General features: G+C 34.4%; 1 protein-coding gene and 1 pseudogene across 1 annotated transcript in view; one reads left to right on the top strand and one right to left on the bottom strand.

The window, feature by feature from the left end:
• LOC149797421 (uncharacterized) overlaps positions 1-26069 on the top strand; it is a 112120-nt gene that overhangs the window by 14357 nt on the left and 71694 nt on the right. The window contains exons 3-6 of the mRNA XM_089962210.1: positions 6312-6427; positions 14160-14248; positions 19227-19303; positions 20654-20758. Coding sequence (XP_089818336.1) covers positions 6312-6427; positions 14160-14248; positions 19227-19303; positions 20654-20758 — 387 coding nt within the window. The remainder of the gene's footprint in view (positions 1-6311; positions 6428-14159; positions 14249-19226; positions 19304-20653; positions 20759-26069) is intronic.
• LOC149797422 (uncharacterized) lies at positions 22176-24492 on the bottom strand (annotated as a pseudogene).

Genomic DNA, 26069 nt, shown 5'->3' with positions numbered 1-26069 from the left:
GCATGTGTAGTACAACCAATGCCAAAATTACAACGACTGAACATTTTACAGCAATACTTTTGATCTTGGACTTGACCCTACTTTTTTGTGATGCAAACATCTGGATATTTGAAATTACCACGTGTTGGTGCTGGGTAAGTGAGGAAAATTTCATGTTTTGAATGAGAACACTCAAATTCCAATTAGATTTTTCAACATTAGTGCTTAACATCCTAAACCAAATATTTCCTAGTTGCATTCAGTAAATGATGCAGTTAAAAACTCTGTGCGATGTCTGATGATGCATGTTACTTTGATTCCTAAAGTGGACATGTACAAGCTAAAAGCAAGCACAGCAGGGGAAAACACATTTATTCAATACAAATACAATATCAAATGAAAACTACATGCTAAAAGCAAGCACAGCCAGGGAAAACAGATTTATTCAAAACAAACAATAATATCAAATGAAAACTATGTTTAAAAACATTGTTGGGTCACATTATTCACATGGAATATAGAAACAGGATCCATGTCAAGACCACGACAATATTGTTAACTGCTCAGCTTCTATCTGATATGATGCATTTGATCCATTTCCAACAATGTCACTGCTGCAGCTCATCTTTTCACTGACTTAATTTCTTGGACATCTGCACTTTGGATACCAGAGTATCATCTTTGTAGGCTGGGTCTAGTTCTGATACTATCATTGATAAGTCAAAGGATGAGGATCCCAGTTCATATTATGACATTGATTCAGACTGGTATAAAGTGGTAGCAACATATTCTGATGCCCAGCCTCTAGGTGTGTTTTGTTTGGCTCTGGATCGGCTGGACAGTAAACATCATTGGCCTGGTCAGTAAACAAGGCCATCTTAAGCAGAATTTAATTATTTGATGATGTGATGTAAATATCTTATTTTATGTTTTTCTTTATTTTCCGTGTTTCATTATCTAAATCATCATACTAAAAGCAGCATTTACCATTGAGGCACTGTATAATGAAATGTAGGGCCAGTTGATTATGGGCAGGACCAGTAACATTTTCAGGTTTCTGGTCCTATGGGCTTGTGGGATTTTTTGACGATTTTCACAAACTTGTTGATCCTAAATGAAAAAGGGGCCAATCTGATATATGGCTGCACATTTGTTGTCTTTAAAACTATTGTTATTACTACTTAATGGATGGTCATATAAATGTGGGGTTTTCACTAAAAGACTTATTATGGTATCTAGCTGTTTCTAAATGAAATTGGTACCAATCTGATGTCCATTGTGGTCACCACTGTGGCCATCTTGGAAACTTTGTTATTGCTAATCCTCTGGAAGGAAAGGGAAAGATCATATTGCCATCTATTTTGTCATAATTGAAATGGTGCTCATCAGATAGCTAGCTTGAAAATATGGTTATCATTAAACTTTTGCAATGGATGACCATATTAATATGAAGTTTTGTTGGTCCTAAATAAAACTGGCACTGATCTTTATTCCAGTATGGTCACTTCAGTGGCTATCTTGAAAATCTTGCTATTGCTGTTCCTGGATGAAAAGTAATATTGTTTTTGTTTCTTCCAGTCAATTCCCTATGATAACTAGTGGGTATTAAATGAAAATGGTACCAGTGTGCTGTCCAAGATGGCCTCCACAGTTGCCATTTTGAAGTTGTTCTTGTTACCCCTGAATGGATGGTTATATCAGCATGGGATTTTCACTGATAGATCTCATTACATATAGGTTGTCTTGGATGAAAATCATGCCAATATGACGTCCATTATGGCCACTATGACAGCCATCTTTGAAATCTTGTTATTGCCTTCTGTATAGATGGCCATATCAACATAGTGTTTTCATTGAAAGACTTCAGATGTCTAGTTGGTCCTAAAGCAACTGGTGCTGATCTTATATTTATCTTCAACATTTTGATATCCTTATTCCTAAATGGAAAGCCGTATGAACTTGAGTTTTTACTCAGCTGATAGGATGGATGTCTCTCTCCAAATTTAACAAAAATGTGTTGCTGTTGGTCTGTTTTGGTCTCTGTCTATATATATATATATATATATATATATATATATATATATATATATATATATATATATATATATATAAATGATGCTCGTATAAAAACATGGTGTATTGAACTTGTCTGGTCTTTGTTTTGTGCTCATATATGCGGTAGTATTGTTTCAAACATTAAGTTACCACCGTTTTGCATCGGCATAGATTGATTCTTTTTTATTCTTTATTATGTATGTTTTTGAGGTTAAACCACCAACTTCAAAATCTACTGATCTGCAGATTTTGATGAGCAAAACCAAGAATTTAAGTACCCATAAAAATGTCTTTTTTTAAAGAAAGTCTAAAAAATTGAGCCCTGTGAAAATAAATAATACTACAATACACATGCATGCATACACGAACACACACATGTAAACACTGAGAATTCTTAAGTTTTCTTGAGTTAAACCAGATACTTTGACAGACTTCATAGACATACATGAATCAGCTATTTGTAATAACATGTTTTTAAAAAATTCAACCCTGTTATATATGTAGGTCTCATCAGTTGGTAGCAGCAAGCTACATAACAAATTTATCTCATTTGTTAAAATTTTTACTACAAGTCTTTTGTTTTAGCAGTTTTAGCAGACTATTTACACTATATTCCTGTCATCTGTTTTGATTTTCCTTCCACTTCTGGTTTCCTGGCATTGGTTCAGAATCCTGTATATCAACACCAACAAGATTTATTTGTCAAGAGTGTCAATACTCAGCCTGCACCACGCTTTCTTTGATAAATTTGGTTGCACAAATCCTCACTCTTGAACCTGGAAGCACCTGTGAAATTTCTGTACAAAGAACTATATTCAGGTACTGTTCTTTCATTGGAACTAGTTTTGTCAGTAATTCAGTAGCTGGCAGTCTTCTGTATTTGTTGTACACAATGTGCTTCAGAATTTCTCACTCATTACTTTGTTGACACTGGTGACTGCATGACTCTTCCCACATGCTTGACCATAATCAATTTACTCTCTTCATTATCATAACCAATCTATAGCATGTCACTAACTTTTGCAGGAAAAGTGTTAGGTGCAAATGCAGTGAATGAATTCAAAATTGCATGGTTTGGGAATCTGTTGTGTTTGAATGAACAATTCATGATATGGTGAGTAATGCTCTCAAATGCAGTAAGACTGATCCAGGCATATAATGATTACTAAATACTTTTTTTTAAAAAACCCTTACAATAACTTATTCTTACTGAACAGCAGATCTTTGAAATTTACACACTATTGTTGACCAAAGGGTTAAGCTGACCTTCGCTATCCCATTTAACTGAAAGTGCTTGTGACTGCAACAGTGTGCGTTTGAATCCTGCCATCAGATCAGTGTGTGATGTTTTGTTGAGCAATGGACTTTATTCCTGTTACCTTTATCACTAAATAACCTGCTTGTGTTGCTTTGCCATGAAAAACTAAACCAAACTAGCCATTTAACTGAAAAAGTTAAACACCTGTAAAAGCCTTAAAATTTACCCAATTATGTATCATGCCTAGATATTTTGTCACACACAGCAGTCTTGTCCTGCTTCAAAGAGCATGGTTGTCATTTGATAGTTGATGTATACAATTATGCGTTTATTAATCACGCTTTGATGGAGCTCAGCAAAGCAATCACTTTGGCATCCATATTTGTTTATCCATGTCTGTGTGTACATTCATCCATACGTTTTATGTCTGCTCAGATGTTAGATTAAATAATCAATGCCCCATTATTGAAATACAGGTGGGAGCATGCTTGACATACAGAGCAGAATAATGTTAACACCTTAGTAGATACAGTGAAACCTGTCTTGAGTGAACACCCCTCTCTCATGATTGGTTTCTCAAAACAGGTCATTAAACTACAGTGGAACCCCGCTATAACGCGCCCTGATTTAACGTGAATTCAGATATAATGCAGGTGTGGCTTCCGAAATGTCGTAAATTTGCACATGAAAAAAATATTTTTTTCCAAAGTACATGAAATAGTGTATAAATAAATTGGTATCATTATGGAGAGGAGATCGCGTATGGATTCCAATTTAATATGATCGTGGCGTGGTTCCTGAAATAGGGTGTAAAACGTTTATTATCATTTTGGGGGAAGAGTTTGTGTATAAATTTTAATATAATACGATCATGGTGTAGCTTCTGAAATTTAACAATATCACCTGGTTCTTAAAGTGTTACGCCAAATATAAACATTATTGGAAATGTTACTTATTACTGATCCAGTAAAAAAAAGAGCCGCCAGCATGTTTGCTGAGCTTGGTGGTGTTATTAGACGCAATCAGTTGACCAGTAAATAATGTTTGATTTATTAGCTGGAAATTGAAGGGGTATGAAATTGTACATGCGTTCAGCTTTAAAAAAAATATATAAAATTAACTTGTGCTGTTTGCAGGCCAATACACTTAGTTCTCTGGTTTTACATGTGCTTGGGTTGGCTTATGAACTCGTTATTAATTTCCTATTTTTTTAAAATAAAAATATTTTGCTGTTATGGAAAAGGAAGTTCACGAATGCAATTCGTTCTCTGCACTTTGCGCAAAAAAATTGATTTTCATTTTGGGGAAGAGATTGTGTATGAATTTGAATACAATGCGATATATAATACGATTGTTGCATGGTTCCTGAAATTTTAAATACATGTACGTGTATTTTTCTCGTACCCAGAAAAAATACTTTTTTTAAAGTAAGAGAAATAGTGTGTAAAACATTTATTATCATTTTTTGGAAGAATTCGCTTATGAATTCAAATATAATACAATCGTGGCTTGGCTTCTGAAATGTAACAATTTCACCAGGTTCTTGAAGTCTTATGCCAAAATAAACATCGGAAATGTTACTTATTACTGATCCATGAGTAAAGCCAGTAAGTCGTCTTTGTGACTGTCTTCAATTAATTCTGTATACAATCATTGCTCAAACAATAGCGGACATGTGTTTCTTCTTTAACTGCATACACAACCAATCAGCAGACAATATGGTGGTTGATAAAAGATTCTCACAATTTAATAAACTTAAAAATCGAAAGTCGCCAACATGTTTTCTGGACTTGGTGGTGTTATTAGATGCAATCAGTTGACCAGTAAATAATGCCCGCTTTATTAGCTGGAAATTGAAAGGTTATGAAATTGTACATGCGTCCAGCTTTACATTTTTCTTTAAAAAGTGACTCGTGACCAATGCAGGCCTACTGCACTTAGTTCTCGGGTTTTACATGGGTATGGTGTTTGTTTATGAACTCATTATTAATATCCTATTTTTTATAAAAATATTTGACCGTTACGGAAAAGCATGTTCACAAATGCAGATCGTTCTCTGCACTTTGCGCCATGATTAGTATAGTAGTTATCACACGTTTCTTTCGATATTCACAAAATCTGAAGTAAACGTTACATGTATGCTGAAAGCATGTGTTGATTTGTAATTGTTCTGTTGTAGTCCTTCAAACGAATAGACTTACAAGCGTTAATTATTGGAAATTTGCAATGGATAAATGTACACGGAAACGCATATGAGAAAATTTTACCAGTATGAAATTTGTACAGACACCGTTCATATATCCTGTAACATAATGAACTGTACACGTGCTTCGTCTTTCTTAACCTAATTTTGCTGTTAATTTTTTCCATTGAATTCAGACACATAATGATGAATGACAAAATTATTGAATAGTTTAAATATGTATGCAATTTTTTGCAATGGAATTACATATTTTATGGATTAATTTCAAGCCCCAATGGTATGATATCAGATGGCAAGTAAACGGTGTTGATACTATGTTTGTGCTATATATTAGATGTTGAATTCAGATACAATGATTAGGGGAAAAAATATTGAATATCGTAAATCTGTGTACAATTTTTCAGTGGAATTACATGCATTATAGATGAACTGAATGCCACGACGGCACGATAGTAAACGGTGTTGATACCCTATTCATCATATACTGTAGACATGAATACATGTATATGTGCCAATGAGTTGTTCTCCCAAAAAAGCAAAATACTGCAAAAGCCAGCATTAACGTGACCCCGATATTAACACGATCCAATTTTGTGGACAACAATTATCGCATTATAGTGGGGTTACACTGTACCTGTATATAAGAAATTATTCTCTGGATGAAGAACCTGGTATAGAGACAGGTGGCCTCCCATAGCAGTGGTCTTGCAGGTTTCTACTGTACTTATATTATTAGCACCATAGGTATCATGTATGTTAAAATCACAGCTCCAACAAAGTATTTCTTTTTGAACAAGTTTTCTCATCTGCTTGCAGGATCCTGAATCTTGATGGGATGATTCTGTCATCAGATGACTTTTTTGTACAAGGAGACAAGTACGAGTTTGACAGGACTAGACTTGCAGAGATTCATCAGAAAAACAAGGATCGAGGTAAGGTGGAGATTTGATATGCATTGGCTCAAGAACTTTAATTTTATTCAGTTAGTTTCAAATCTAAGCATATCAGAAACCACTGTATTTGCATGCCCTTATCATCGAGGTGGCACATAAAATTACCAATGAATACCTGTTCTGTTGGTTTATTTGTCCCATCCATCCTGAAATTACGAAGTTCATTTCTCCTCATGGATTGAAACCAAATTTTGTATGTAGCTTAATAACAAAAGACCTTGGTCAGCTTTGACTTTCATCCTTTCCTTCAAAGTTTTAATGAAGTATGGACTCGTACTTAGAAGTTGTCCCTTACATCATGATTATTGTTTAACTGTCCAACTTTTATAGAATTTTATATGAGAATCAGAGATTTCCCTAGGGTTTTAGCTCGGAGGGGAAGTACTACTGCTCTTGCACTTTTTTAAAGGGGAAGTATCAGCTTTTTAGTACTGGTAGGCCTTGTATTGTACATTTCAACAAATAGACGTGTGTGATAAATACCATTGAATGAATAAAGATACAACTCACTGATGTTTATCTATTATTAATGTCATTGTGACAGCAACCATGTGTTACAACAGTGGTATGTACTGTACAGCTCACGTGATTTTTCATTTCTCAATGCTTCACAGTGGGGGTGGAGAGAGTGCAAAAAGAGATGAAGAAAAACTCCCTTCACCATCTCCCTGTGTGTCCCAATTTAGTTGCTGCAACTTCACGTGGAGAATAGCTCTGCAAACCACATTTTCTTGTGGAGTCGAATCTAATCACCAACACATAGTGTGGATAAAGTGCTGACAACTTCAGGTGCAGAGACAATTAGAGATGGTTTTGCCTGCTGTATTGTGTGTCTGCTACACAAGGCACTTCACATATTTCTTTGAATGAGAAACAGGAACAAATTTTAAATTTTAACATCGACAGTGATTCACAGTGCAGTAGCTTATATAGCTGCACATGTTTCCTATAAATAAGTAAACAAAATAAGATTTTTTGACTTATGAGAAAAGAGAAAGAGTGAGAGAGAGATTAATTTTAGACACTGAGATCTGGTAGTTTCAAATGTTGTATAATTTGTGCCAAAACAAGAAAATGCAAGTGAGCAAATTAATAGATGGTTTGAAACATTTCTCTTTTGTTGGAAAATAAAATCAGAAAACCTTCAGTTGAAAATTAACTGTCACAGAGAGGATATAGTTATTAATTTTTGGAATCATGATAATTTTCTGTATCATTGTTCATTTCAGCAATAAATTTATGATAGTTTAATTGCAGTCATTTAACAAACTTCTGCTGTTCATTGCTCGGTAATATTTGGGGCTGTTAAAAATGATGCACCAAGTCATATGGCTTCATGTAATATAAATGAAACTATTCCAAGCTGAAACTGACAGTCATTTGATGCTAATTCTCATCAATATTTAATAATAGTGTTGACAATGGCTTCTGCTTTGATTTCCATAGTACAGCAGCTGAAGGGATTAGGACTTCTTTTTTAAAGCTTGAAAACTCTCATTTGTGGGGGACTACATTTTTTGTTTTGCTTGAAAATGGTTATTTTGTAATATATTTTAAAAAAAACAGAAAGAAAATCCCAGTTTCAGCCCCCCCCCCCCCCCCCAGCAAAATAGATTGTGGCTCCCTCACTGTACACATATAGCTGGCTCAAAGTTGTGTATATTGAACCGTGTAAGTTTGCTGTTGTTGATGTATTCTGCCATTACTGCTTAAGGACTTTGCATGTGGTTCACATTTCAGTGTTTTCTGTTCATTAATTTATTTTAAATTGCATTGGTTTTCTGTCCGTATCTCAGATGGTTGCTTTTCCTTTGTAACAGAAGGATAAATTTATACTGTTCAAGGGAAGCTGAAAGGTGTGCCTCATCAAGTTTGTGCATACATTTAAAAAGAAAGTTTCTTTTAATAAAAGAGACATACAATAACAAGAAGTCATTAAACCCCTCCTACATATCCATGGGGTTTTGGAACTGTAGTTTACTAAAAATCATTAAGCCTCAGGTGTACTTACAAACATGTTAGTTGAACATAAAGTTGTTGTCACTGCAGCAGACCACAATTCTTAACTTTTCAAATGCATGTTGTCTTAGTCGACAATAATAATTCATAATACACATAACTGCTAACCATAATGCTTTTGGCATAATCATTATACTTTTTTCACCTAATTACATCTTATGCTTGCCTGTATTTGGATTATGTTTCTTTGGTACATTAAAAAATAAAAAAATAAAAGGTTATTTGTCATTTTTCATTATAATCTTTTTAATCCCTCATTTGTAAATTTGAGAATCACTCTGGTAGCCTTGTGGTTAGAGCATCTGCCTCAGATTCAGGAGGTTGCGATGTGAACCCCAGTCAAGTCATATGGTACTAACAGCTGCCTCGCTAGACACTCAGCATTAGGAGGATAGTGTTACGACTGGTTGGCCTGGTGTCAGGATAATGTGACTGGGTAGGACATCATGCTACATGCCTGTGGCATGATGCTTCAGCGCTAGACATCACTATTAACTGTCACAATGCAGACATTCTAGCGATATGACTGAAAAATTGTTAAAGCTACTTTATAAATCCAAATCACACAAACACGTAAAATTTAGGCTATTCTTAAAAAGAATGCTACTTCCTAAAAAATAGTGTTAGAGTTAGGGGTGAAATGATTCATCGATACTGTTACTGTAATGATACGCATTTCGATACAAAAGGTGGAGAATCGATACAAAATGATACTTACCACTTGCGAGTTATTTTAATCATCAGTAGTCATGAATAATTATTTATCATTTACCTTTTTATTCTTTTAATTGAGAATTCATCTGAGACGGCTGTTGTAGGCACAGACGCTCATTTTTCTCACCCAAGCGTCAGAGATATCTAGCTGTTTTGCTAACCTTACTTTTCTTATCTCAGTCTGGTCATCTCAGACCATTCGTCTAAGTCATAGTGTCCATGCGCTCAGAACTAATTTTAAAAAAAGAAACCCTTGTTGTCTTCTGCTGTGCCTCACATAGTTGTTCTAAAATCAAACAACAACATTGACAATAACAACAACAAATATATAACAAAAACATAGTAACTTAAGGTCAATCCTTCTTTGAGAACACACCATACAAAAACATTTCAAGAGAGACAAAGACACACACACATACCATGTCAAGTTTTTTGGTATTGTGCTAGTTTGTTCCACACAGAATGGTCAATTTTATCCTATATGCAGGAATAGCTCAGTACATTTTCAGGTCAGCGTCATTAAATGTAGCTAAAGCTAGCTATTTTTAAATACTTTGTGTGAAACAAAGTATATACTGTTAGCTACATTTAATGATGCTGACATGAAAATGACTGTGCTACAGATAGGGTAAAATTCTCAATGCTGTGTGAAATGAACTATGACAGAAAACACTGATCCATGCACATAGACTATAGACCTATACACTTCATAGCCTCCCAACTCTCTTAACAACTATGGAAAACTTAGTAACAGCCAGAAATGTGTTGTGTCAAATATGCTTTACCGGGTATTCTAATTTTGTTAAGCCTCTTCATTGTGCCCCAGTTGAATAAAAAATATGCCTACAATATTCAATGACAAATAATGCACTTACCAGCCAAAAGAAATCATTTATCCATGATCTTGAAAGTTTAGGATATAGTTATCTGCTAGGGTCCGTATTTGGAGGGTCTTGTATACACGGGGGTAATTTTACAATCAATATTAAGGACAACACAAGTATGTCACAAACAGTTTCACCTCCTCCAAAGAAAAACAATCTGTATACGATAGTAACACATATCACCAATTACCCATGAATAAAACCGTTCTGATGGCCTAGTGGTTATAGCAGATGCCTTGGATGCAGGAAGTCATGGGTTCAGACCCTGGCTGAGTCATACCGAAGATTTACAAAAAATGTTATTTACAGCTGCTCGCTTGGTGCTCAGAATTAAGAGGTTGGTGTTAGGACTTGTTGGCCTGGTGTCAAGATAATGTGACTGGGTGGAACATCATGCTAAATGTCTATTGCATGATGCCCCAGTAAAGGGCATCACCTACCATGGACAGCCATTGTAAATTTGGAAAGACATCATGTTCTGTATTGATAGTGTATTGTATCATAGGCTGTGTTTTGTTTCACAGCTGGTAAGAGTACATTTCATTATTTTCTGTTTATAGAAACTTGATATGACACATTTCCAAGAAAACGTGTTTCTTCAATATGAAGCCTTATATCAGATTCGTTATATTAATTGAGAGTATTATGTATATACTTAAAAAAATGGTGCTAGATATTAAGAAATACAATTTTTATCCATGGGATACATGGATGTTATATAGCTGAAACAAATGTTACAGTAGAAGGCGTTTTTTGAAACTGTTGGATTAGGAAAAGGACAGTTTAATAGTGCTTTACAAGTTTAAAAAGAAGAGTATGAAAATGATGTACTACAACACTCAGGTTGAGCACATCTCATTGCTAAATTTGTGGAGTTGACTTTAGTGAAAGTTATAAATATAGACTAGTTAAAGCGTGTGTGTGTGTGTGTGTATATATATATAGTAATTTGTGAATAAGTTCAATCTACATGGATTTTGCTCATTCATGACAGGAACTTGATCTGGGTTAGTAGCAAACTAAACATCTTTCATACAGTTTACTACACTTTTATGCTCAGATCATCAGAGATGGTCCTGACTTTTAGAAATTTGTCACCAAAAACATCGCCAGCCTCAGTATTTTGTTGCCAGTTTTCAAAAAATGTTGCCAGAACAAGTAGTGAATATTTTTCCAAGTCTATTAACGTAATAGGCAATGAAAATTGCAAAAGATGGGGTAGTTATTACTTTATTAACAACAAGCAATACAGCTATAACATTACAAAATAAATCATTACATGACTGTTTTGCACTATTAAAATGTTATAGAATGTCACAAGATGATCCGTTGCGATTGTAGTAAGCGGCAAAGAAAGAGTTCCTCATGGCACTGATAATGGCATTTTTACTTTTACTTATAACAATTATCTGTGTTACTTCCATGCTCTTTGCATCCTGTATCACCGTTAGTGCATTCGTATGATGTCATCTGAAAATGTTTTTATTATCAAATGTAAAGTATCTACTTTCCTGACATCTACAGAGTCTCACTCATTTTTTAAAAATAGAAACTGTGGGTATTAAACAAACATATATTATGTATATTATTTTCCAAATAATAGTTTTGTAAGGAACTTAGTTAATGACATTTTAATACTAAAACCCATTGATCATACTTTGCAATGTAAGATAAGTGATGTATAATGCAACCTTTGATATCATGCATTCAGTAATTAAATACTCCCCCCACTTTAATTTATGGCTAGCTTCACAAAGTACATCTCCATCAACCAAGAGTTCATAAATTTATTTTGCCACGCTTTACATGCTTTGCTTATAGTGAATTGCTTCCTAAATCCCAAGAATGATCACTGAAAGCTGTATAATTTTTCTCCACATAGCAAACTAGGATCTCCATTCCCACCAATGAAACTTACATGAGTCAACACCTGGCATGAATGTACCATATATTATATAAGCCTTAATTACCATCATTAAATGAAAAGAAGGAGTGAAGAAACATATCAGAGAGCATATGTGCCCCCCACCCCAATTTGGAAAAAATTGTTATTGAGTTAATGGTGTTCTATCCATATACAAGTTAACAATAAGGAAATAAGGTGGGATAAAAAATGTGGGAAATAGTTATCACATGTATGGTAGCTTGAGACAACATTTGAACTGTTAACATAAATTGACACCCATTGTAGGCATTGTTAGTTATAACAAAAATGGGCATGGTTTATTTGCTTTCACTCAATGTAGAACAGATGGTTTCTTTGAAGTATGTCGAAGAGGCTTAAGTCTAACCTTCAGCTATTATATAGAATATGAAATGGGGGCACGTTGTGGGGGGGGGGGCGGGGGGAGCAAATAATGCACTCCACGGGGAAAAATCAAAGAATATTGAATGAAAATGATGATTAAATATACCACAAAATATTTCCTGATGGTAGGTCCCAATCTGTGTATTTTCGGATTCAATCTCCTGACTTGGCTTTTGTAAAAGATTTATTTTTTGCATGACACACTAGAATAACTATATGGTATTAACTAAATTTATTCAACGACTATTTGAATTATTTAAAATTAATTAATTTTTTCTGTACATTTGAAACTTCAACACAGAAGGGTCATTTTTCATTCAAACGTATTCATATTTCTTGGAACTATTGGAATTGATAAGAATTTTAGGAAATAAGAATTCATTCACTATGCTGTAAGTTAATTTAATTCTTTCACTCCTGTATTTGAGAAATTATTTTAAATTGTGCAAAACTTGTTTGTTTTGCTATTTCTTATTGTGTAGTTTAAGTCCGTTGCAGTTGTAACACGTGATTGACGGCAAAAGTAACAGATCTATGAGCAAAATTAAGATATATTATTTATGTTTGGTGACACCTTCCTTCAGAATATCACAGCCAATTGTAAATGAATTGACGACTTGTCCCTTGATAAATATATCACAGAACATCTGCTTTAACTTTCAATCATATCTGAGCCACAGATAACCAAGTTAGAAGCTGTTGAGAAATTTTTGGGAACTTTTGACCCTTTCATCATGATATGGTGTAGTGCTTGAAACATTACTACTACCATCACTACATGTAGATGATGTTGGACTGTCATGTATAATGTCAGGTTCAGTGTGTGATGAATTTGCACTAAATCCAAATGCTATTAATTTTATTAAATTACTCTTAGGATGAGATGATGAACATGCAACATCTAGCTTATGTTTATCCATGATAATGTTGCACTGTTGACAGTATATAATTCTTATTGAGATTTTTTTCATTTGCTTTGTATTTATACACAGCAATTGGTACTTCAAAGGTAATCAGTTTTCTCTGAAAAACTATTTTATTGGTACTGTATATTTAAATAAAAACAACAGAAGGATAGCCATCGTTTAATTAATTGTAGCTGTTTCAGTTCACGTCTTCAGAGGTCGGTCAATTGTAGGTATAGTCTGGTAGCATGACTGAGTGTATCACTATCACAGCATACGGTACTCAGGCCAGATGTCAACATAAGTTGATTATGATGTAACAATGCACTTTAAAGATGTGTTTTTCAATACAAACAAAGGATTTGTTTATGTAACAATAGATTCCAGTGCATTATGTATCCAAGTTGAATATCTCCACTCCAAATCCATGATAGTATGTACAGATTAAACAGCCAAAAAGGCTGTTGGCAAAAAATTGCCAGATGGTATATTTTGTCACAATTTGCGACATTGGCAAAGCCCATGACGATCCCTGGATCATGCTTTTTGCCACTTAGGTTGTGCTTATACCTCTGCAGGGGTTGGCAGGTATTCGTTGCTCGGTAACGCTTTACTGAAAATGTTTAAGACTTAGTATCTGTCTTACAGAAAAGGTCTTATATGGTTTTATCAGGTCAGTCATGGAGTATTCCACCCACTATATATATAATTTTTTATTACTATTTAATCACATTGGATCCATGACCATACCTGGATTATTAAAGGAACCATGTTATCTGGATAGTTTTAATCCTTTTATGAAACAATTTGTTTTCTAAAGTTAAGATGCAATTGTCATTAAGTTTGCTATCTCCTTACATAGAATTTTTCTTTTTTTTCAGCCAAAGTGGAGATGAGGAAGGGCACAAACCCTATAATCATTGACAACACAAACACACAGAGTTGGGAGATTAAGCCCTATATCACTATGGTAAGTTGAATAGAATGTATAGTGTTTGCTGTTGGGAGTTCATGCCCAATATCACGGTGATAAGTTGAACAGATTATGTAGTGTTTGCTGTTCTTTGTGGAGAAAAATCAGAGAACAGCTGTAAGAGGAGCTAAAATTTCATGATAGGTCTATTTCCTCAAACCTATCAATGATGACTTACTAATTCATTTTTCCACATCTTGGTGAGTTTTCGTGATGGTTTGGTTTCTTATTAAATCTTTATAAAAATTACAGAGAGTGAGTTAGAAAAGAGCATAATCCCTTTCCCTAGGTGATAATTCTGCAAAACACCGTATGCCAAAGAACTTGATGGAATTCAGTATGGTTGCGATCCAAGCTGTTTTTGAGATATTATACTTGCCTTTTAAAGTTTACATACCTACAGCTAGGGGTGGCTAGTTCTTCTTCCTAGATGACTATTGCTCTTTCATTGTCTATATACTGTGAAGGAACTGGAAGATGTGTACGTGCCTCACTTAAATTTCAAGAACAACACTAGCCCCAAACACATAATTCACAAATGTTTCTGGATCTATAATTAGTAAACAGTTTCTGAAAATGTCACACCATAGTCTTAAGTTAAGAAATTTGACAGAGGCCAAATGACACAACTGTCACCTGTCACCATAGTGAATTGATCCATCCATCAGCAATTAGAGAAATGGCTAAAGCACAACAGCAGTGTGTCATGTTGAAACAAAAGATAACTGATTTCTTTAGAAAAATCAGTGAGATGGAAGAAAAACAACATAGTGCAGAAAGTGGTGATTTATAAATAATCCACAAGTGGCTTACATACCGGTAACCTAAATGTTTAAAAATGTCAATAGCCTCAAGGAAAATAAAATCATTGTTGACTTTTCTACATTGCACAAAACTGACATTATGGGCCCCAAAACATAAGAATTGTGCAAATTTTGCCTACCCCAACAAAGTCATGCTCACCCCTAATTTGCTACATTTCCTTTTCCACATGAATATGAAAGTTCTCCACACAAATACCAGATTCATACATGCCAACCATTACAATTTTGGCTTTTTTCACCAAATTGTGCGTAACTGTATTCGGATTACGTGTTTTCAATATATATCCTCCTCCCCAAAAATTAATTTGTTTTCTCATTTTTATTAACAGACCGTATTCTAGAAGAGATGGCTTCTATGTAACTACAACATAAGAGTACGCTTGTCCGAAGACTTGCATGCACTTTCCTAACAGTATTATGTTTTATTTATAGCAGTTGCCCTACTTCAAGAAACATGCTGGTTTCTACTTTCAGCTTTTGACTTCGGTTTCTATTTATAGTAGCTGTTTGGCTTGGTTAGGAGAGAACAGACTGATTTTCTGACTTTTAATCTTTGCTTGCAGATTCTTTGTTCTAATTCAGAACAGAACCAGTCTGTAGGTATTTGGTGCTAAAAGTCAAGTCAGATTTTTTTAATATTTTATTTATTTGCTTGATAATACTTTGAGTAAACTTGAGTTGGCATAATGATATGGGGTTTTAAGCTGATACAGCATCAGTGGAATTCATAAAGAAGTTGCATTTTATATTTTGAAAAATGTCTCCATCATTGTACATATCAGGTTGTCTCTGTCATATGATGCACCATGTTGCAGGAAAAGCTGCTGATAAATTAGAAAAACTCCTTAAGTATCAGGTTGGCACTCCACTCTACCTGACAGTGTACTTCATATGGATAGAGTTGATGTTTTCATCTTATTTCCCAGGTAAAAGTCCCAATAACTGTAAGATATAATTTTCCTCTTCTTTGGCAGGTTATGAAAGGAATATTGGTTCTTTTCCATTCTAATGCTGACTGTGAGAGATTGTTCAGTATTGTTCACAAAAATAAAACTGAATTCAGATCCAGGCTCTCTAACCCAGCATTTTGTGCTTTACTGGTGTGCAAAACATTCGTAATCTCAGCTGGTACAAAGTGTTTTGAAATGTAGTATGAGAAGCAGTAATTTATGTTAAAATTCCAGAGGGATAAATAAATCATTTGTACATATGCTCATTGAATTTTTATCATGTTATATGTGGATTACTCTTTTTCTCTTTGGTTTACTCTTTTTGTCCACTTGGATTACATTTTTTCCTCGCCAGGGGTTGGCATATATGAGTTATGCATCCTTTAAAATCAGTGTTATAATGCACCTTGAAAAACATGATTTTGAACCTTGAAAAAACTTGAAAATTTTGAAAGAAATATGCTACTAGCCCTTACTTTTATTAAAAAGAGAAAATCCCTCCCATATTTTGTCAGCAGCTGTTTTCAACATGTCTTCCAAAGCCACTAAACCATTTTCAACAAAACTAACAGAATTTCACTAAGCTTGATAGAAATCATCATGGTGTAAAGACCTTATAATTTTTAAAAGATTTGCATGTATGGCCAATTACTCCAAAGCTGCTGAATAGAATTTTACCATACTTGATAGAAAACATCGCAGTAGGAATACATTTAATGTTTATACAAATGACGCTGTTTCACCATCATATATGAATACCATTACTAGTATTGGAATAAACTTCTTAAAATTTTATCAAGCTTGATTGGATCATTATGCCATGAAGACATTCAAAATTTGTTCAACTGATGTTGATCTGTCAAATTTGCTCAATTTTTGCAAAGTTTCTGAATAGTCATCGTTCAAAGATTTTTTTCCCTATTGTTAGTAACAATGAACATATTTGATCATGGGATGACATAATTTGCACAAATAAAACCTTTTGATGCTAGAATGCTTTCTGCAGCCAATGGTCAAATTCTGAAAAGCATTTTTCTTAATACCTTAATGAGTACAGTAGTTTAAATGTTTTTTCTACTTTTAGAATAGGTGTGAATATTTGATTGTGGAACAGCATCGTTTGCAAAAATAAAATTGAAAGCTATCTATACTTTCTGTCAGTCTTCATCAAATTCTGTTAGCAGTCTGATTTAGAAGAAGTTGCTTAAATGTTTTTTTTTTTTTTGTTTTTGTAAAAGCAAGCCATATCTGAATGTGGATCAGCATCAGCTGCATACAAGTTCAAGTCCTCTATGTCAAGATACTTTCTTTTAATCTGCTCAAATTCTGTTGAATTCTTTTTGAGAAGACATTTACAGATTTTTATATTTACATTAACAGTGGTCATATTTGAATGCAGATCAACATCAGTTGAACAAATTTTGAATGTCTTCATGGCATGATGATCCATTCAAGCTTGATAAAATTTTAAGAAGTTTATTCCAATACTAGTAATGGGATTCATATATGATGGTGAAACTATTTATTCAAATATTAGTTTGCAATCAGATATATCTGCCATTTGTAAAAAGAATGGAAAATCCATTAAATATCTTCTCAAAAACCACTCAACAGAATTCGACCAGAATTTAAAGAAAGCATTCTAGGATGAAAGGGCTTCTAGGTTTTGTTCAAATTATGCTGCTTTGACATAAATCACTACTGTTTATAAGAAGAGAAAAACCGTTGTTAAGTTTTAAAAAGACCTCTTGAGGGATATTGGAGTTTTTACTATAAGACTTGATTATGATGTCTAGTAGTTGGTCAAAAGTAAAAATAGTGCTGATCCAACTTCTAATATGACTCCCATAATGGCTGTCTTGAAAATCTAGTTATTGCTCCTTTTCTGTATGGCTGGTCATATCAACATTGTGCTTTCACCAAAAGACTTCTTAAAATGTCTAGATGGTTTTAAGTAGAAATGGTTCCAATCTGATATCAGTTATGGCAATGATGGCTTCCATAGAGAAAATCTTCTTGTTGGTCCTCCAAAATTGAAAGTCATATCAACATGCAGTTCCACCAGAGCTCTCCTTGTTGGTCTTAATGGTGCCAGTTTGACATCCAGTATGTCCACCACAGCAGCTCATTTGAAAGTCTTGTTATGGTTGCAGAATATCAAAGATGGTTTAAATGTTTGGGAGTTAAATGGAAGAAATGATCTTATTGTGAATTCCTGATATCATCTTCTGCTGAAGCCCATAAGAAAAATGACACCAACATTCATGAACAATTCAGCATCCATTGTCTCAATGCTTTTCTTTCCCCTGTGCAGTTTCAATCCCTTTATTAATATCATGTGTCTGCCACCCAGGTGAGTATATCAGGTGCTATTTGGCCTCCAATTCTCAATAATTTTCTGTGTTTGAGGTTTATAGGAATTACACTTGTACAGGATTTACCAATATTGTTTGATTCCTGCTGAGCTTGTCTTCACCAAACCTAATAGATCTGTATGCTGCCCAGGGGTTGTACAGGTTTTACCAATATTGTTTGCAACCTGCTGAGCTTGTCTTCGCCATACCTAATAGATCTGTGTGCTGCCCAGGGGTTGTACAGGTTTTACCAATATTGTTTGCAACCTGCTGAGCTTGTCTTCACCAAACCTAATAGATCTGTATGCTGCCCAGGGGTTTTACAGGTTTTACCAATATTGTTTGCAACCTGCTGAGCTTGTCTTCACCAAACCTAATAGATCTGTGTGCTGCCCAGGGGTTGTACAGGTTTTACCAATATTGTTTGCAACCTGCTGAGCTTGTCTTCACCAAACCTAATAGATCTGTATGCTGCCCAGGGGTTGTACAGGTTTTACCAATATTGTTTGCAACCTGCTGAGCTTGTCTTCACCAAACCTAATAGATCTGTATGCTGCCCAGGGGTTATAAAGAGGCGTATCAGTGATGAATTTGAATCTATATGTTAGAGGTGAAGTTTATTGCTTGATTTATGATTTGGTGGTGCCTGAAAAAGTTATGAAATGGTTTCTACACAATAACATTAGTTCTACATGACATAACTTGTACAAACTTTGTTATTTGTTAGCATGTTGCTCTTGATACTCTTGTGTTAAATTAAAGTTGCTTTATGATCTGAAAGAATCTTTATTAAGACTTTAATTAATATATAATATTTTCACAATTGCTTTTTTTAAATAAATTTTAGGGTGTTCATCATGGATATCATGTGGAGATCTGGGAACCAGATACCCCCTGGAGGTTCAGTCCCAAGGAGTGTGCCAAGTAGGTTACTACACAGCTTTTCCTATATTAAAAGAAACAGCATAATGAAAAATTCATTGGTAAATTTTAGTTTTGTTTTGTGTACCTAAGAGGTGTCATCAATAGTGATGAAGTTTTGGATTAAAGGTTTTAAAAGTTGCATATCTTCTAGATTAAAGTTTTAAAAATCTCACATATCTTTTGAATAAACATTTTTAAAAGTCGTATGTCTTATACATTATGGCTAAAATTTGGAATATCTCTATAGGTGTGTACATCATTTTAGGTTGCAGAATGAAGGGTTTTGTTTAGTTTACTGCTTGTAAATATTTAAAAAATTTGTGAACATGCACCTGCTGTCGGTGTCATAGGATCAATCCATTCAGATTAAATGATATTACTTCCACATCTCTGTTATGATATTCTTAAGTAAGATTTTTGTGTTAATTGTGCAGATGATTTTCACATCAAAGGTGGTATTGCTAAGAAAAAGCTGAAATTCACAAGAATTGGTTATATCACATACTAAACAACATTTTACATCATGTTGATTTTCTGATCTTATGACATTTTTTTTTATTTTTCCGTTTTTCAACATGCTTTGTTTGCACAACAATTGGAGTGTAAGGTTTTATTTTACAGAATCACCATTTCAATTTTTTAAGTCACTGCAATTTCATAGTCATCGTAGATCCTACAACTCATGGTAAATGCAAGTTTAGGTAGTGCATCGATTTTGTCAACATAGCAGCTCAAAAAATTCATGACTGTCTTTAATATGTTTGTCAGATACATTCAGCAAAGTCTTAATAACTGTAATGAGAGGTAACAGATGTGTGGTAGGGAAATAATCACGTGTGATGTGAGGTGTGACATGGGAGTTTTCAGTGGTTCACATAACATGGAGTTTTCAGTGGTTCACATAACATGGAGTTTTCAGTGGTTCACATAACATGGCATTTTCAGTGGTTCACATAACATGGAGTTTTCAGTGGTTCACATAGGAATCACCAGATCAGGATAAAGATTGAGCTTCATATCATTTTGATTAAACAGCGTCATTTTGGTGATTGTATAACATGGAAAACATTGCAACCTTAACATTACAGCATACTTTGCAGGAGGAATACCACCTTTTATGCTTTTATGGAACACTTGCACTCATATTCTTTATCTCATTACCTGGAAAAGATGTATTTGAGCATAAAAGCATTAAAAGTTGTTGCTTTCAAATTTATTCATGATTAAGTTCTGGCATGCAGAAGCACTGAATTGATATATCCACTAGCTTTTAGGTTTCATAGTCTGTCTTGCACTTTAATATTGAACATATTCAATTGATACAAGTTGGGTACTAATACATTGTTTCAGACGCAACAGTCATGGTGTATCTGTTGAACAAATTCGGCGAATGTTGGATCGATATCAGCACAATCTTACCATGGAGTCCATTTTCCAGGGCCGAGGAAATCAAAGGTGAGAATCATTTAAAACAGTTTTTTTTGTAAAGGCTTAACACTAATGGTTTGTTTAGGAGGCAATAAGAAGTTAAAGATTTTACGTTTTTAAAAGTCTGCTGTATTCACACTAACCCTCATTGAGCAATGTAGAACAGATTATCATGAGCAAATAGTCCTTATAAGCAGATAATTATACTTTAATTCATGCGTGGAATGTAATGTACTTGACCATTATATACAGGTAATCATTGTAATGAGGTGTTCACTATACAAGATTTGTCCTATTTTGCTTTTTCTTTTTGATGGATCATACCTCACTTATTTCGAAAACTTGTGAGTTATGGATTCCATCAACTTGATTTGAAGCCTAATGGACACTCACAATTGATGTTTGCAACTGTTGTTGGTATGTTACAATCTGGGATGCTACCTGTCCATGGGATTACACGTTTCTCACAAAATGATAGTCTTGCAATTTTTTAAACCTAGTTCGGGAAAAATTGCTGAAGTTAGATGTGGTACCCACGATTTCTTGTACCCCGTGTGCAATTTTATTTTTTTAAATATTTTTTAAATAAGTTCATCAGATCATTGTCATTTTTGGCTTTTCTCCAAGATTTCAATTAATCCTATATCTGTGGAGTATATTGTTTGAATACAGGCACCTATATGTTGGAGATCTGTTGAAATATTGCAGAAACTATGGAGATATTCTGATTCAATTGTTTCATGGAACAGTATAGTAAACTGATTTATCGATCAGTCTTTAGGGAAATGTCTAAAATTAGCAACCCCAGTCAAAATTACATAGTCTTCATATTTGCATTTTAATTATTGATTCTTATAGAGCTAATTCAGACCTTTTCAGAACAGTTTTAGTTTCTGAAATATTTTGATTAGTTCAGAAGTTATGACTATTTGAATGTTGGCAAAAATTGCCTTTTCAGTGAATTTTTGCCTTCTTTAAATGCATGTTTCATTCATTTAAGTCGCGGACCCAACACGTTTAATAAGATAAGTATTTATGTCATAACTTTTGATCTGAAAGAGATATCTCCATGAAACTTGTCAGACTTATTGCATTTTTCCTGTAGATTTCAAATATATACAGTAAATTAAACTATGTCCACTAGATTTCAATGCTGGGAAGAAAATAAGGGGTTAAAATATTTATTTTTCTTGTACCAGACAATTCAGATACTGTACAACATATTTCTCAACAAGTCGTTTAATTCAGAAGAAAACATTGGCATACATTGTAAACAGTTCATCAAATTTTCTATCATCTGAGAATGCCCACTGACGTCCAGAATTGAGACATTCTGGAATCAGTCCAGTCGCTATGACAAATTCAGGCTTAACTTCCTGAACATCGTCTCTGCTGGGCCATTTAAAAACTCCCACTTTCCTACATGGTGCCATGAATTTAACTATTAAATTATTATTATTGTTGTTTTAATTTCATGAACACATCCAGGGTACCAAGCATCCTGGTATGCAACAGTAATATAATCATTTTCCTTAAGCTGGTCTAGAACAGGCAACCGTTGACATACTGTATTGAGTTCATCTATTTCACTTTCATAAAGTTCATCATTGTCATTCGGATTTCGTTTTCCCTTCTTTGGTGGCGGTTCATTCATTTGGTCCAATATTTCACTGTACACACGTTTCTGGTGTTCTTTATGTTTAAGACGCAAGTCTTTTCCACCATGGCGTGCACTCTTCCACAATGACTCTTTTTCTGTGGGAGTCATACTCTCATACCACTCTTTCATTCTGATACGGTTTCTCTTGAGTAGTTGAATGGAGGAGTGGTGGTGCAAGGAGGCATTTGGTCTACGCTTCTGACTGCTATCAAGGTCTCCAAAGTGGTGTTCACAGCCACGATTGGTCACTTGCATGAACTGTGTCCTCATCATTGTCTTTGGATCAGCTGCTGCACTATACTGCCCACCAGGCAAGAAATCAGAGAGTTGTTTTTCAATAGTTACTACCATTGACTTACACATAGAAGTAATAACTTGATTCAGTAATTTTCTGACAATCTTTATAGATTTTATCACTTCAGAGAAGCGTTGCTCAATTGCAATGTCATAAACTTCTCCCAACCAATGTTCATCACTTTCAATCAGTTTGGGTTTCTCCACACAATCTTTTAAATACTTCTGTAAGTTGTGAATGTATACGTACAGTTCTAAATATGGCACTTTCTCCGATGTAATGAGTTCCCAGTATGGGCCAGTCACTTTGACATACACAAACCCTCAAGCTAGCAACACAGTCACAATATGATCAGAGTTTAAATCTGCATCAACAGATAGAATTCTTTTGTTTGGTGCATGTACAGTTTTGATGACTGTCTGGAAATCCAGGCGATGTACTAGAATCTCAGCCGCTGTTTGGAATAAACCATTAAACCTATTGTCGCGATAGTTCCCAACTGTTGACTTGATTCCTGGAATAAAATATTTGTATTTTTTAATAAAACACGAACTGAAGTAAAAAAATAAAAGATTTCAAAACAGTTATACCAATTATTCCCAGCATGTCAATTTTCGATGTTGCATTTACCCAAAAATTGCAAAATATCTAATAGTCACCATTCAAACGACTGAATTAGAAGAAAAAAACAGTTAAAATGTACTGCAACTCCAAGGTTTTGGTACGTTTAAGCATAATATGGTCACAGTGGACTAGTTTAAAATGCAAATTTCTCTCCAACTCCGATCAGTAAACAATATACCTTTTTCAGTACAGTAGGCTTCCCATTGATCGCGCAGTCCAAGGTGGTCGCCAGCCGGCCCAAAAGTGTCTGAGGTCATACGGACAACTCGCTCAATGATGGTACCTGCCTTGGACCAGAATTTAAAGATCGGCAAGTTGTCTCATCCTAATGGGCCATACTGGTCTACCAAAGATTTTTCCAGTACTTCAATGTCATTACATATATATCTATGAAAACCCAACAAAACATGGGCCGTACAATGAAAGTTTTTAACAGACTGTTTGTCAATGTCATTCTCACAACTTTTTAACATTTCATCCCTCCACTCATTTAAAAGTTTGTCAGCCAGCTTCTCGGTACTAGCAAGATCACTCATTGTGAATGCAAGCTTAGCAAGGGAATTAACAATAAAATCCTCATTAGGTTGTTTTCTGAATGATTTGCTTCTTATGTCGGCTATTTCAATGAGGTGATTTTTTGTAACGTCTGTAATGATTTTGGCGGTTTCTCTTGAAACGTGGGTAAATCCCAGACTAACAATCTCACCGTTGTCTAGTGTCACCGCTGTGTCAATTATTTTCTGTTTACGCCTGGTAGTCCTATCCCGATTAAGACCCCAATTTTTACAATTGTCTATTTTTTTTCAGCAATGTATGCCTTCGCAATGAAATGTCCTTCGTCTATGATTGTTTGCACTGTTGTGCTATTTGGTAACTCCTTTTTGTCAAACTTTTTTCAAAAAGTATTTCTGATATAACTTTAATGACAGGTGTCACTTTCTCCGTGGCAACTTCCAGACCTGCCAGCTGGATTACACACAACCTTAGTTTATCACTGTAAGTTCCATCTGTCTGTTTTGTTTTGATTTGACTTTCTTTCATTTCCTGTAAGTCTTCAATTTTATCCTGTAACTCGCACACCATTAGGTCTTTTTCTGATAACTTATGAGTCAATGTAGCTAGTTTCAAATTTGTGTCTCTTTTTGTTGATGTCTTAGTTTTCATTGTGTTATCATATTTCATTTTAGATGCAGACTGTTTCAATAGAGACACTTTGCTTCTGAGCTTACTGTTTGATTTTTGAGCAGTTACTTTTCTAGACTTTGCAGTGACAATTTTTTGGGTGAGCAGTTGATGCTGCTCCTGAAGTTCCTCATGGTCTCTTCTTAACTATTCCAGTTCCTCAGTGTGTTTGTGACAGGCACCTTCCGCTTTGTGAAGCTTTGAGGTTGTTTTTTTTGTTAAGCCGCTGAAGTTCACGAAAACGAAGATTATTGATTTTTGATGAGCAATCTCTTTTGTTGACATTTTTTACAGAATAGTGACCGACTCGAATATTAATTGAGTCTAATTTTTGTCTGTATTGAGCTTCCTGGTTTATTAATACATGCAGTTTTCTTGATTGTTTGTTGCACAAATACTTTTTCATGTTCCACTGTTTTGTGAAGTTGTTTTCTGTTTAATTTTCAGTTTGTATGCCAATATTTTTAGAGCTGTAAGTAATATCTGGCAACTGAACTTCATTGCTTTAACATGCTGTGTCTGACTCATTCTCATTGCAGCATCTGTTTTCTGTCACATGATATGAATTTTTTATTGGCACTTATGTATTGAATTCTTCCCTAGAAGTTCATCAATGTTTTTTACACCTGGCACCTTTTTTCACTCACAAGTTTTTTCTTCTGGTCAAGTACACTATTGACTCTGTTGGAAAGAGTAGATTGGTTAAGTGACTGACACCCATCATTAAGTAATGTTAGGGTCTTGCAAAATTCAGCAAATGTTTGATTATTTTTCTTATAAAAGTTGAAAATTTCAATCACAATTCCATTTGACAATTTGTCTATTTTTACACAAGATTTGGAAGCTATTGTATCAGCACTTATTCCTGCTTCTTGGCAGTAAGGACCAGAAAAATCCCTACTCATATTTCTACAAAGAAAATGAAAAAAAAGTTTTAGGTACAGTTACAAAAAGCAGCATATTTCATCATCTAACATTGCAGAGCAATACTTTATCACTGTAAGAAACGTCGATCGGTAGTCACGTTTTCGTATTCCATTCGTACCATAAATCTTTGTTATTGGTTGAATTTCGTTTATTATTAACATGTTTAAACATCATTTGCATACAATAATTTGGCATTAATTTGTATTTAGAAGCAAGTTTTGAAGAAAAGTAAACTAAAATAAAGCTGAGAAATCTACATGACAACACGAGGACGATCATTTATGATAAAATTTACTCTATACTTCACAAAATATTTAATAAATAAATAAATATACAAAAGAATTACTTACCGATAAAAAACATTCCACCAGTATAAATAAATCACAGCATTCGTCTTGTGATCACCAATTTTTCACATGCCTTATGGAGGTCAACTTTGTGAAATGCGTACTTTCAAAATTAAATGCGGGTACTTAAATATTTGTTCTAAAAAACAAATTTGGTATCCAGAGAAAGATTAGAATGTGTATTTTGTAACGATATATTGAAAATTTTAATAAAACGTTCGTAAGTTGAAAAAATTAGATATACTTTAGGGACTATTTTGTCAGCACAGGGTCATCATATGCAAATTTTCAAATCACCGTTGG

This window comes from Sinohyriopsis cumingii, chromosome 6, assembly GCF_028554795.1.
Source record: "Sinohyriopsis cumingii isolate HCF-2022 chromosome 6, ASM2855479v2, whole genome shotgun sequence".
NCBI lineage: Eukaryota > Metazoa > Mollusca > Bivalvia > Unionida > Unionidae > Sinohyriopsis > Sinohyriopsis cumingii.
The sequence above is the reverse complement of the archived record's forward strand: the minus strand, read 5'-3'. Positions and strand labels throughout refer to the sequence as shown.